The sequence below is a fragment of the Hemitrygon akajei genome, chromosome 23 (genome assembly GCF_048418815.1).
Source record: "Hemitrygon akajei chromosome 23, sHemAka1.3, whole genome shotgun sequence".
NCBI classification, from domain to species: domain Eukaryota; kingdom Metazoa; phylum Chordata; class Chondrichthyes; order Myliobatiformes; family Dasyatidae; genus Hemitrygon; species Hemitrygon akajei.
In genome coordinates this window covers 60,819,106-60,832,628 of record NC_133146.1, presented here as the reverse complement: position 1 = coordinate 60,832,628, position 13,523 = coordinate 60,819,106, and the positions used below count along the sequence as shown (strand labels likewise).

The 13,523-nt window shown below is 40.3% G+C and overlaps 1 protein-coding gene across 4 annotated transcripts in view; it reads right to left on the bottom strand.

Moving 5' to 3' along the window:
• Positions 1–13,523, bottom strand: part of atrnl1b (attractin-like 1b) — a 984,325-nt gene that overhangs the window by 861,350 nt on the left and 109,452 nt on the right. For all 4 annotated transcript variants that reach the window (XM_073027830.1, XM_073027828.1, XM_073027827.1 and 1 more), the window contains exon 2: positions 2,890–2,973. In XM_073027830.1, the coding sequence (XP_072883931.1) occupies positions 2,890–2,973 (84 nt within the window). The remainder of the gene's footprint in view (positions 1–2,889; positions 2,974–13,523) is intronic.

The window sequence follows — 13,523 nt, the reverse complement described above, 5'->3', positions numbered from 1 at the left end:
ATGGGCATTCACGCTAGCTCATGAATAACAGTTGGAAATAGTGGGTACAAAACAGCATCTCAGAACTAAGGTTTGATAGTCTGGTATGAATAGAGCAGCTAAGAAATACTGCAAAACTTGTTAAGACAGTCAAACTGCATCCAGACCCGACCCTCCAGAACCACTAAAGCTGACACCGTTACCAAGTGATCCTTGGCAGGAGGTAGCTGTTGATTTGCTTGGACCATTACCAACAAACCATTCTGTTCTAGTAGTAGTCTACAAATGCAGAGAGAGTCGATGACAGTTTGTAGAAAATTTCCAGTAGACATGGGCAGCCTGTATCTATCAAATCTAATAATGAACCTCAATTCAGATCTGAACAGTCCAAAGAATATTGTGGGAGTAATGGAATCAAACACCTGAAAATAATGCCAAAGTGGACTCAGGCAAATACTGAAGTGCATCACCGATGTAAGGGATTAGGATTTTTCAAGCAGAAGGATTTGACTGGAAACGTGAATTGAGAAAGTATGTGACTGTGTACAGATGTGTGGAAAATGCCACTGCAGGGAAAAGTCCTGCCGAACCTCTCTACAACTCAAAATGAGGGGGAAGTTATCAGACATCAGGAAGGTAGACACGGCAGAACTGGAAGTACGAGATCAGGACGCAGAACAAAAAGGAAAGTACAAGCTGTATGCAGACGATCGCAGAGCAGCACAAAGGTCTACTGTAAAAGTTGGGGACACTGTGTTTATTCAGCAAGAAAAAGTGGACAAATTCATCATACATTTCAACACAACACCACATAGGGTGGTGAGGAAAACAAGAAATCAAGTGGTATTTGAATCTCCAATGAGAGTGCAGCATGCAAGGAACACCATACATAAAAAAGTTCAACAGAAGAGAGACTTTTGACAAACAGGAGGAAATTCAAGGATTTGACAATGAGGTACCAGGACAGAAGGACAATGTGATGGACAGTTACGGACAAGCTCAGATTCACAGTGAACAAAAGCCATTAACCAGACATTGAAAGAAAAGAGAAACTGGTAGAGAGACCTCAAAGGGTTAGAAAACAACCTCTGAAGTTTAACAATGTTGGACTGAAGTGCAGCTTTATGTTGTGGGTTTTGAAACAATGAAAACTGTTGTAACTTGAAAATAAATTTTTCAGTTCCAGAGTTATCATTAAGTTGAAATAGAAAATGTGTTGCCTATCAGAGAATATACATTGAATTGAACTGGTTAAATCTGTGAGTTGAATGTGGTCTAAAACATTGAAGTTGATTTCTCAGAAAAGGAGAGATGTCATGTATTGAAAGGGTAAAGTCAGTTAATGTAGGTTGACACTTGTCAGGTATGGTGATGATGTCATCAGTTTGGGACAGAACAACACGTGATGTGAGGGAGCATGGAAGCAAGAAATAAACGAGAAATAAAGACACATTCAGAGCATGAAGCGTCAAGTAATGATATATGCACTAAGATAGTTTGCAAATACACAACAGTGGCCTGTAACCATTAAACATCTTTGCCTCCTCCCTCCGCTTTGTTCAGTGCTCACAATGCAGCCTTCCCTACATTGGTCAGAACAGCCGCAAATTAGGCGACCGCTTCATCAAGCACCATCCTCCACAAGCGGGACTTCCTAGTGACCAAACAATTTAATTTGCTTTCCCATTCTGATATATTAGTCCAAGGCCTCCCTTTGTGCCAAGATGAGGCCATCCTCAGAGTGAAGGAGTAACACCTTATATTCCCTCTGAGTACCCGCCAATCTGGTGGCATGAATTTAGATTTCTTCTTCCAGTGAAAAATCCCACCCACCACCCCTTCCTCTATTCCCTACCCTAACCTTTCACTTCTTCTCACCTGTCTATTACTTTCTCCTGGGTCCCCTCCTCCTTCCCTTTCTCCTATAGTCCACTCTCCTCTCTTTATCACCTTCCAGCTGGCCTCTTTCCCTTCTCCCCACCTTTTTATTCTAGCATCATCCCCCTTCCTTCTGAGTACTGAAGAAGGATCTCGGTTCAAAATGCTGATTGTTTACAAACTGAAGAGGGTCGGCAAATGCTGGAAATCTACAGCAATAAACACAATATGTTGGAAGAAATCAGCAGGTCAGGCAGCATCAGTGGATGGGAATAAACAGTCGACATTTTGGGGCAAAACAAGTTATTCCAATCCATGGATGCTGCCTGACCTGCTGAGTTCCTCCAGCGTTTTGTGGGTATTACTTAATATGTTACTTTCTTTAATGAAAAACAAACATCTCTCTGTAACATTTAATTTTTGTAAAATGAATGTTTGGAAATCTAGAATTTGCTCTTTTCTACTGACACACTAATGAGGAAGACAAAAATAAACATCTAAAAAATATTATATTAAAAATTTAAAGTGCCTGAGTCTTCTGCACAGTACTGTATCTTAAAATATTTTCACAATTTTTTGAGACATTCAATTTTTTGAATGTCAACTTCACATTAAATTTACAAATACCAATGATATCATAATGGCAAAGAGAATCTAATTACACAATGATCAATCTTCCAGTGAAATTAAATACTTCACTCCCATAATTTTTATAATTTGAAAACTGTTAAACTTCCGTGAAATTATTTTTAAAAAATACCATTTTGATGTATACACAAAACACTTTAATTCTTTTTGCATTAGATATAATGACAACTTATGGCATAAGTTCCTTCAAGGCCTTTAACTGAAAATAAGAAGTTCCTTTTACCCAATAACATTAACTAACACAAATTGACAGTGACTGATGAAAAACATCCAAAATATATTTGCTGGGCTAGTAAAGTATACTGTTTTAAAATATGATCTCAGAAAATCAAAAACTTTGAACTAATTGCAATTTATCAATTATTGAACAAAAGAGGTACTTACTATCCTTCAATTAACCATGTACATTTAGTTTTGTATTTATAATTTATTGGTCCATCTGTTAAATATCCTGAAGGATCTGTTAGTCTGTAAAACAAAAAATTGTAAAATTATTAATGTGCAAAGATGTCAAAATATATGGCATACACACATTTTAATTGTCTCACAGAAGGATGCTTAAAGAATAGGAACTACGTACAAATCATTTGTGAATAATTAATCAAAATAAAAATTCAGAGCATAGTAAACATTCCAATAATAGCTTCAAATCATCAGTTATTCTCCTGAAATACTGCACAAATACATTTACTACTACCTCTTGAAATGACTAATATCTATTTTAAATGCAAATCTTTTGCAAATTCAAGGAGTCAGAACTTACATAAGAACATAAGAAATAGAAGCACGAGTAGGCCATCCAGCCCATCAAGCCTGCCCCGCCATTCAATAAGATCATGGCTGATCTGTCCGTAAACTCAGCTCCATCTACCTGCCTTTTCCCCTTAACCCTTAATTCCCTTACTATGTAAAAACCTATCTATCTGTTTCTTAAATATATTTAGTGAAGAAGCCTCAACTGCTTCCCTGGGCAGAGAATTCCACAGATTCACCACTCTCTGGGAAAAACAGTTTCTCCCCATCTCCGTCCTAACTCTTCTCCCCTGAATCATGAGGCAATGCCCCCTAGTTCTAGTCTCACCTACCAATGGAAACAACTTTCCTACTTCCATCTTATCTATCCCTTTCAAAATTTTTTATGTTTCTAGAAGATTCCCTCTCATTCTTCTGAACTCCAGAGAGTATAGTCCCAGGCAACTCGATCTCTCCTCATAGGTTAACCCCTTCATCCCTGGAATCAACCTGGTGAACCTCCTCTGCACTGCTTCCAAAGCCAGTATATCCTTCCTCTCGTATGGTGACCAGAACTGCACACTGTAGTCCAGGTGTGGCCTCACCAGTACCCTGTATAGTTGCAGCATGACCTCCCTGCTCTTGAATTCAATCCCTCTAGCAATGAAGGCCAGCATTCCGTTTGTCTTCTTAATAACCTGTTGTACCTGCAAACCAACATTTTGCGATTCATGAACAAGCGCTCCCAAGTCCCTCTGCACAACAGCATGCTGAAATCTTTCACCATTTAAATAATAAACTGCTCTTCTAATATTCTTTTCAAAGTGGATGATCTCGCATTTACCAATGTTGTATTCCATCTGCCAGACCTTGGCCCACTCACTTAACCTATCTATATCCTTCTGCAGACTCTCCACATCCTCTGTACAATTTGCTTTTCCACTCAGTTTAGTGTCATCAGCAAATTTTGTTATGCTACACTCAGACCCCTCTTCCAGATCATCAATGTAAATGGTAAACAGCTGCGGGCCCGGAACACTGACCCCTGCAGCACCCCACTCACCACAGACTGCCAACCAGAGAAATACCCATTTATACCAACTCTCTGCCTTCTATTGGTTAACCAATCCACTATCCATGCCAATACACTTCCTCCGACTCCATGCATCCGTATCTTATTTATAAGTCTCTTGTGTGGCACCTTATCGAACACCTTCTGGAAATCCAAATATACGACATCCACCTGTTCCTCTCTATCCACTACACTCATTATGTCCTCAAAGAACTCCAGCAAGTTTGTCAAACAGGACCTACCCTTTCTGAATCCATGCTGTGTCTGTGTAATGGAACCACTCCTTTCTAAATATTTTGCTATTTCTTCCTTAATGACAGCTTCAGGCATTTTCCTGACTACAGATGTTAAGCTAACTGGCCTGTAGTTGCCCGTCTTTTGCCTATATCCTTTTTTAAAAAATGGCATGACATTTGCTGTCTTCCAATCCACCGGGACCTGCCCAGAGTCTAGAGAGTTTTGATAAATGATTACCAACATGTCTACTATAAACTTCGCCAATTCCTTCAGCACCCTGGGATGCATCCCATCAGGACTGGGGAACTTATCTACCTTCAGGCACTCTAATTTGCTCATCACTTTCTCTTTAGTGACAGTGATTTTATCGAGGTCCTCACCTCCTATTTCATCCATAACATCCTTCTCCGGCATATTAGTTCAATTTACCGTAATTTTAATAGCAAAACAAGCTTTAGTAACAGATTTATAAATCAAAACTGGAGTAGCAAAAGTAGGCATAATTTTTTGAAAACCCACTGATAGTTTACAACTTTCAAAGGCCATTTGTCTAGGTAATTATGTGTAGTCAGCAAAGTGAGTGATATTAATGCTCATGAATGCAACATTTACAAATCTGCAGACCTCTGGTAATGTCAAATATTCTAGATCAAGTAAGCATGGCTGATATCAAAAAGATCTTCTCGCTTCATATGGTGTCTCTTAGCCCCTTTGAAAGTACTTCTATTGCCACCATTTTAATCACCATAATCGTATCTTCCTATTTTCAGAACAGCATATTTAAAAGTGTAAAACAAAGTTCAAAGTAAATGTATTACCAAAGCACATATGTCACCATATACTACCCTGAAATTCATTCACAGTACATACAAAAAAACAATAGACTTTGCACAGAGATGGACAAACAATGTGAAAAAGATAAAATGCAAATATAAAAATCAACAAATAATAATGTTTTAAAACATTCATGACATTTTATGTTAACAAAAATGATAACCCAGAAATAAAAAGCTTGTTTTAAAAATTGATAGCTCTTCAATGCTAAACAGCAGGAGCAGATTTTCAATGCTTTCTCATCCATAGTTCCAGTTATTTTGTTAACACATATGGACCTCTGTCATATACTCGCAGTGACCACTTTAATTCATACAGGACTGGAACCTGGTTAGGTTTTCTACTGCTGTCCCCCACTCACTTCAAGGTTCGATGTGTTGTGCATTCAGAGCTGCTCTTCTGCAGACCACTGTTGGTAGTAATTGAGTTACTGTCACGTTCCTGTCAGGCCATTCTCCTCTGACCTCTCTCATTAACAAGGCATTTTCATTCATTGAACTGCTGCTCACTGGAAGATTATTATTTTTAACACCATTCTCTGTAAACCCTAGAGACTGTTGTGTGCAAAAAATCCCAGGAGGTTAGCAGTTTCTGAGATATTCAAACCACCCAATAATTATTTCACAGTCAAAGTCATTTAGATCACATTTCTTCTCCATTCTGATGTTAGGTCTAAACAACAATTGAACCTCTTGACCATGTCTATATTGAGTTGCTGCCACATGATTGGATGTTTAACAGCTTTGCATCAACAAGCTGGTCTGCAGGTATACCTTATAAACTGGCCGAGAATATACCTACACTTTCAGCCGTTGGTTAGTAAATTGGCAGATAACACAGATAACAGAAGTTGGAGTGACAAACGGAGAAGGTGATTGTCAAAGGAAACAGCAAAAGTTGGTTACAGATATGGGTGGAGAAAAAAACCAGATAGATCTTAATCTAGGTAAGTGTGAGGTGTTGCAATTTGGGAGGTCAAATGTATTGATCAATGGCAAGACCTTTGATAGCATTGATGTACAGAGGGACCTTGTGGTCCAAATCCACAGCACTCCAGAAGTGGCAGCGTAAGTAGATAGAGTGGTAAAGGGAATGTATAAAATACTTGGTTTCTTCAGTTGATGCATTGAGTGCAAGTTAAAGAAGTCTTGTTTCAACTATATAAAATTTCAGTTAAGTTGCACTTCGAGTATTGTGCACTGTTCTGATTGTTTCATTATAGAAAGGCTGTAGATGCTTTGGAAAGAGCATTTTAATGGTTTTATATTTCTGTTTCAAGCAATTTGTCCTAACTACTATGTGTACCTTTCATTATTTTGGTTCCAATATTCCTGGTTATCTATTTGACAACCAAAAAAATGAAAGCTATTTTTCACTATTCCTTCACTAAAAACACTTCATAAATTTGAAAATGATGCTACTGTTACCTTGATTCCCAGCACATAAAACATTGTAACCTTTAACCAAGGGTCCTTTACCAAGATCTCACTAAGTTTTAAGAATGAGCAGAATTATTTCAGATATTAAAGCAAAATTCAGCCCATCGAGTCTGCACCACAATTCCATCATGGCTGATTTATTATCCCTCTCAACCCCATTCTCCTGCTTTTTCCCTGGAACCTTTGATGCCCTTACTAATCAAGGACCTATCCACTTGAAATATGTCCAATGAGTTGGCCTCCACAGCCAGCAGTGCTAATGAAGTCCACAGATTCACCTATATTTAACTAGTATTTTTCATGTCTTCACTGCACTCAAAAGCCACTGATTTTTCTGATGCATACCAGAGCTGTCCAAATTGCTAACAAAACAAGTGCAACTTCTAAATTTTAGCCACATGTGGTTACCTAAAAAAAAGATCCTGCACACAATGATGACACAATGGTATTACTGGTAGAGCTGGAAGCTCACAGCTACAGAAAATCTGGGTCCAATCCTGACTAATGGTGCATGATCACTGGTGGAAAACATGGCTTTCTACTGAGTACTATCACAGAGATACACAGGTGTGGTTGGTTAATTGGTCATTGAAAATTGCTTCTAGTCAGTGAGGAGCGTAGTCGGAGGAAATCAGCATCCATCATCATGGACCCCCACCTCTTCTTGCTACTGTCATCAGGACGGTGGTACAGGACTCACAGCACCAAGTTATTACCCCTCAACCATCAGGTCCTCGAACCAGAGGGGATAACTTTATTTAACTTCACTTGCACCATCACTGAACTGTTCCCTCAACTTATGAATTCACTTTCAAGCACTCTTCATCTCACATTCTCTTACTATGTAAGTTGGAACAGGTACATCCAGTATTATTTAGCGTCAGTTAGTCAAACGTTTATCTTAGTATATAGTATATATTTTACCTTTCTATGCATAGAAAAACAGTTAAAAACGTAAGTTTCAGCGCTGAGCTCGGGAAGTTTCCGAGTTCAATCCAGTGACAGACCACTTCCGAGCGCGCTCTCCTTCTGTGGCCGGTTGATGTGCAGGATCAAAAACCCAAAACCCCAAGACCCAAAAATTAAACCACTGTGTTGCTTAGTGATAATTGTAGCTTTCATCAGGACAGAGCCTTTCTCACTTTATCCTTTAAAATTGTTCCGATTGTTGACCGACATAGCCTAACGCTTTTCCAATGACCGATGGTGTTTCACCTCTTTCCGATCTCTTTATTATTTCCACTTTATTTTAAATCGTGATCGTGATCATTTTCGTGAACAGAAACACCGCAGATTCAGAGCTCAACCGCCGGAACCTAACGTCCACCGCACTGAGACAGGTTAAATAAGGTCTGGGGTTCCGCTGGGTCCTAAGGTCCAGCGCATTGAGACAGGTTAAATAAGGTCAGGAGTTCCGCTGGGTCCCAATGTCCACCGCACTGAGACAGGTTAAATAAGATCTGGGGTTCTGCTGGGTCCTAATGTCCACCGCACTGAGACAGGTTAAATAAGGTCTGGAGTTCCGCTGGGTCCTAATGTCCACCGCACTGAGACAGGTTGAATAAGGTCTGGGGTTCTGCTGGGTCCTAAGGTCCAGCACATTGAGACAGGTTAAATAAGGTCAGGAGTTCCGCTGGGTCCCAATGTCCACCGCACTGAGACAGGTTAAATAAGGTCTGGAGTTCCGCTGGGTCCTAATGTCCACCGCACTGAGACAGGTTGAATAAGGTCTGGGGTTCCGCTGGGTCCTAAGGTCCACCGCACTGAGACAGGTTAAATAAGGTCTGGGGTTCCGCTGGGTCCTAAGGTCCAGCGCATTGAGACAGGTTAAATAAGGTCAGGAGTTCCACTGGGTCCCAATGTCCACCGCACTGAGACAGGTTAAATAAGATCTGGGGTTCTGCTGGGTCCTAATGTCCACCGCACTGAGACAGGTTAAATAAGGTCTGGAGTTCCACTGGGTCCTAAGGTCCAGCGCATTGAGACAGGTTGAATAAGGTCTGGAGTTCCGCTGGGTCCTAAGGTCCAGCGTATTGAGACAGGTTAAATAAGGTCTGGAGTTCCGCTGGGTCCTAAGGTCCAGCACATTGAGACAGGTTGAATAAGGGACTTGAGCATCCGCAAATTTTGGTATCCGCGAGGGGTCTTGGAACCAATCCCTCGCAGATAAGGAGGGCCGACTGTACAAGCATGCAGTTTACCAAATGGTCAATATCCACAATAGTAAATCAATTCTGTATGGCATTCCAATTTTCAGACTTCAGAACAGTGTGGCAACAAGGGCCATGCTGTTCTCCTTGTATACAAGTAAAATAAAGTGTGGCTGAGGAATGAGTGCATTTGTTCTGAGTCCAGTTAATCGGTAATGACAGGTAAGTCAGATCATAGGTGTGTACTTAAGTGAAGTCTGAACAAACTCAGGAGAGCAGATGCAAGAATCAAAGAGTGAGATGAACCAGCATGTAATGGGATTTAGGTGGAGCATCAACACAGGCATCAGGTCAGACTGAATGTCTTGTCCCTACGCTGTATATTTTATATTGGTTGTTCAGTCACACTGAACAGTGATGAGCATGTGCCTTAAACTGTAATCCAATTTGATTTTTATGATAGGTTTTAACAGCTTATCCATGACCAATTCATAACCAACACTGATCATTTCATGGCTCATCACCTTCTGTCCTCTCCGTATCCTTAAAGTGACAGATGAGATTTAGATCCTTTTCAATATCCCTCCAGCATTTCAAGCTTGGCACACTCAGAACTGATCTTGGATTGTTACAACATTACTGTTTTTAAAATATGTGCACCCTATAAGAAAGATGTTGAACACAAATTTAAAGTGTGCATTCCACAAAACTAACTCCTGGGACCATATAAAAAGACAAGGTATTTGAATTATCTAGCTTTCAAAAATGTTAATTGTCAATTGTCAGCTTGTAGTTTCTACTGACTTTTAACACCTGCATTGTGAATGCCGACCAATCTTGCAAGTAAGGAATTCAAACATGTACATTTAACCAAACGGTCAATAAAGACTAGTAAATTCTGTATAAAATTGGCATTTCTATTTTCAAACTTCAGAACACAGTTTTTGGCTTGGATTTGACAGTACTTTGGGCGGGGGGGGGAATATTAAGTAAAAATGAATTCAGTTTTATTATTTTGAAACAGGCTGCACAAGTTACCAGCTACCAGATCTAACAAACCAAAATTCAGTCCTTAACTGAAAATAATGTTTTGAAGTCATTCTGAATTGTAATACAAAAGTCCCAGCAGTCAGGTCACTGTGACTCAAAAGGGAAGAGGGGAGAAGAGGCAAGCTGTGGTGACAGAGGATTGCAAAGCAACACCACAAAATGCTGGAGGAACTCAGGGTCCAGGCAGCAATTTGGTATGTTGCTTGGGGTCTCCAGCATCTGCAGATTTTCTCATGTTTGTGATAGGTTAGGGGAAAAGAAAGGAGGTTCTGTGGACAAGAACAAGATTCTCAGATAGTATGTTGCCTCCCAGGTGCCAGGGTCCGGGATATCTCAGATAAGTGTCCTCAGCATTCTTAAGTGGGAGGGAGAACAACCAGATGCAGTGGTCCACGTGGGTACCAATGACATAAGTAGGAAGGGTGATGAGGTTCAGGAGTTAGGTGGTAAGTTAAAGGGCAGGACCTCCAAGGTTGTGATATCAGATTTACTACCTGTGCCACATGCTACACGAGGCCAGAAATAGGAAGATCATATGGTTTAACACATGGTATAGAAGGGAGGGTGTCAGATTTTTGGAACGTGAGACACTCTTCCAGGGAAGGTGGGACCTGTACAGAAAAGATGGTTTTCACCTGAACTGCAAGGGGATTAATATGGCAGTGGGAAGATTTGCTACTGAGGGGAGGGTTTAAACTAGAGTTTCAAGGGGAATGGGAACCAGAGTGCCAGAACAGAGGTTGTGGAGACCTCAAAGTCAGGAATCAAAAGGTTTGAGCATGGTGCAGTTAGTGTCCTGAGCTGCAAATACTTCAATAGAAGAAGTATTGCAGGAAAGGCAGATGAGCTCAGGGCATGGATCAATATCTAGATATTATAACCATTAGTGAGACTTGGTTGCAGTAAGGGCAGGACTGGCAGCTCAATATTCTGGGGTCAATTGTTTTAGATGCAACAGAGTGGGATAAGTTAACAGAGAAGTGGCAGCGTTACTAGTCAAGGAAAATGTCATTGCAGCAGTCAGTCAGGACAGACTGTAGAACTCGTCTAGTGAGACATTATGGGTGGAACTCGGGTTCGATAAGTGATCACTGCTTTAAAAGGCTATGATACCTGGAGTGTGATCAGCCTCCATGGCTATTTGAGTGTGGCTTGTTTGCAGAAGATTGTACCCCTACCATATAGAAAATATAGTTTAGAGCCACACACACAAAATATTGGAGGAATTCAGCAAGTCAAGCAGCATCAATGGAAATGAATAAACAGTCGATGTTTCAGGCCAAGGCCCTTCAGCAGGACCGGAAAGGAAGGGGAAAGATGCCAGAATAGAAAGGTGGGGGTACGGGAAGGAGGAGTAGCTAGAAGACAATAAGTGAAGCCAAATGGGGTGGAAAGGTAAAGGGCCGGAGTAGAAAGAAAGTGGGAAAGGGCTGAAATTAGCTATACAATTATCCTACTTGAAAGATTTAAGGTTAGCTTGTCTTGAGTTGAATACAAAAAGCATATAATTCCAAATACCATCACTTGAGGGTAGTTCATATATTTGATCACACTATTCATTAAAAACACAATAATTATAACATAATTAATGAAGTGCCTTTAATACAATTCTGCCCCTTCACCATCAGATTCCTGAACCCATGTATTCAGTATGAACTCAGTATTCTTTTGCTCTTTTTGCGTGACTTGCTTAATTTATATTTCATATATCAATATATCTTATTGTAATTTATAGTTTTTAAAAATTATTATGTATTCAAGTACAGCTACTGCAAAACAACAAATGTCACAACAAATACCGGTGATATTAAACCTGATTCTGACTGATTCCGTAATATTAAAACCAACTGATTCTGACAATAAAACGTACAAAAGCACTTCTTAGACCACATAGTAAATATTAAGTGTGCTGCTCATCAACAACGAACTTTCAGTAGCCTTGTGGAACTGAGCATCAAAACTCCGAACAACTGATGCAATAAAATAAAAAACAGAAAAGCTAGACACACACAGCAGGTCAGGCAGCTCCCATGGAAAGAAACACTTAATGCTTAATGTCACAGAACCTCTGTCCGTCACTCAGTTTGCAAGTAGCTCAAGTTTTTATTCAATCCTTACTAAACACAATTTACTAAGATGAACGCATAGCTAGATTCCTGGTAATTTTTCTTTATACTTATATGGAGTTCCAGGAAGTGATATTTTGCACTGGTAATTTGCATCTTTATCTTTTTGGAACTCCTTCAGAGGCTGTAAGCAAATGCAATACATGGAAATGCCCACAAGTGATAAATTCATCCAGGGGCTTGCTCAGCTTTGCAAACAAGGTCTGCTCCTGGTGTAATTTTTAAGCAAGTGGACAAGGCTCTAGACATAGAAATTGCAAAAGATGTAAATTTGTGCAGCATACCCAACATTCCCTTTATTTTTTTACAGCTGCACAGACCAACCATTGTTCTGAGCAAGAAAGTTTTTACATGGCCTGAAAACCTAAAGACATCACGAAAATTATGCAACAGCTTCAGCCTGATAAAGCATCTGGCCCTGACCAGATTCCATCTAGGATCTTAAAGGAATGCAGTGCAGAACTTGCAAGTCCTCTCTGCTGCCTCTTCCAGCTATGCTTCTCGAGTGGTGTATTCCCAGAACGATGGAAAATAGCATCAGTAACACCAGTACACAAGCCGGATTCCATAGCCGATCCTACAAAATACCGCCCCATATCCTTACTCAGTGTCATCAGCAAGGTAATGGGAGCAGCAGTCCACAAGCAAGTTCAGAACTACCTACTCTGTAACAACTTAATTTCAAATAGGCAGTATGGATTCAGACCTGATCACAGTACAACCGATCTCCTCACCACCTTATCTCAAACGTGGAACACCTTCTTCGACAAAAGTGGAAAAGTGTGTGTCATAGCCCTGGATATCAAAGGAGCATTTGACAAGGTCTGGCATAATGGACTCTGTGTTAAGCTGAGATCCAAAGGAATATCTGGAAAGCTGCAAAGCCACCTTCATGGATGGACCATCAAAGTTGTTATCTCTTATCAGGCTTCTGATTCTTCAACCATCAATGCATCTGTACCACAGGGTTCAATATTTGGACCACTTCTGTTTTCCATCTTTATTGATGACTTGGTTGATGCACGCAGTAACGAGCTATACCTGTACACTGATGACTCCACACTAGTTGCACCAATTAGAGGAGGAGAGAGTAATACAGTGGCAGCAGGCCTGACAGGATGAAAGCCTGGGCAGATGACTGGAATGCCATCTTTGAGCCTACTCAGTGCAAGGCCACGGTGATGTCTGGAAAGAGGAATCCATCTACCCCTGACCTGTATTTTGGAACTGCAAGCTGGATTTAAAGAAGGAGCTAGTAATCCTTGGTGTTAATATTGACAGCAAGTTGGTGTGGGATAAACACCTTTCCACTATTTCAAACAAGGCTGGACAAAGGCTTGGAGCTCTGTGGAAAGTAATATCGAAACTAGACAAAGTG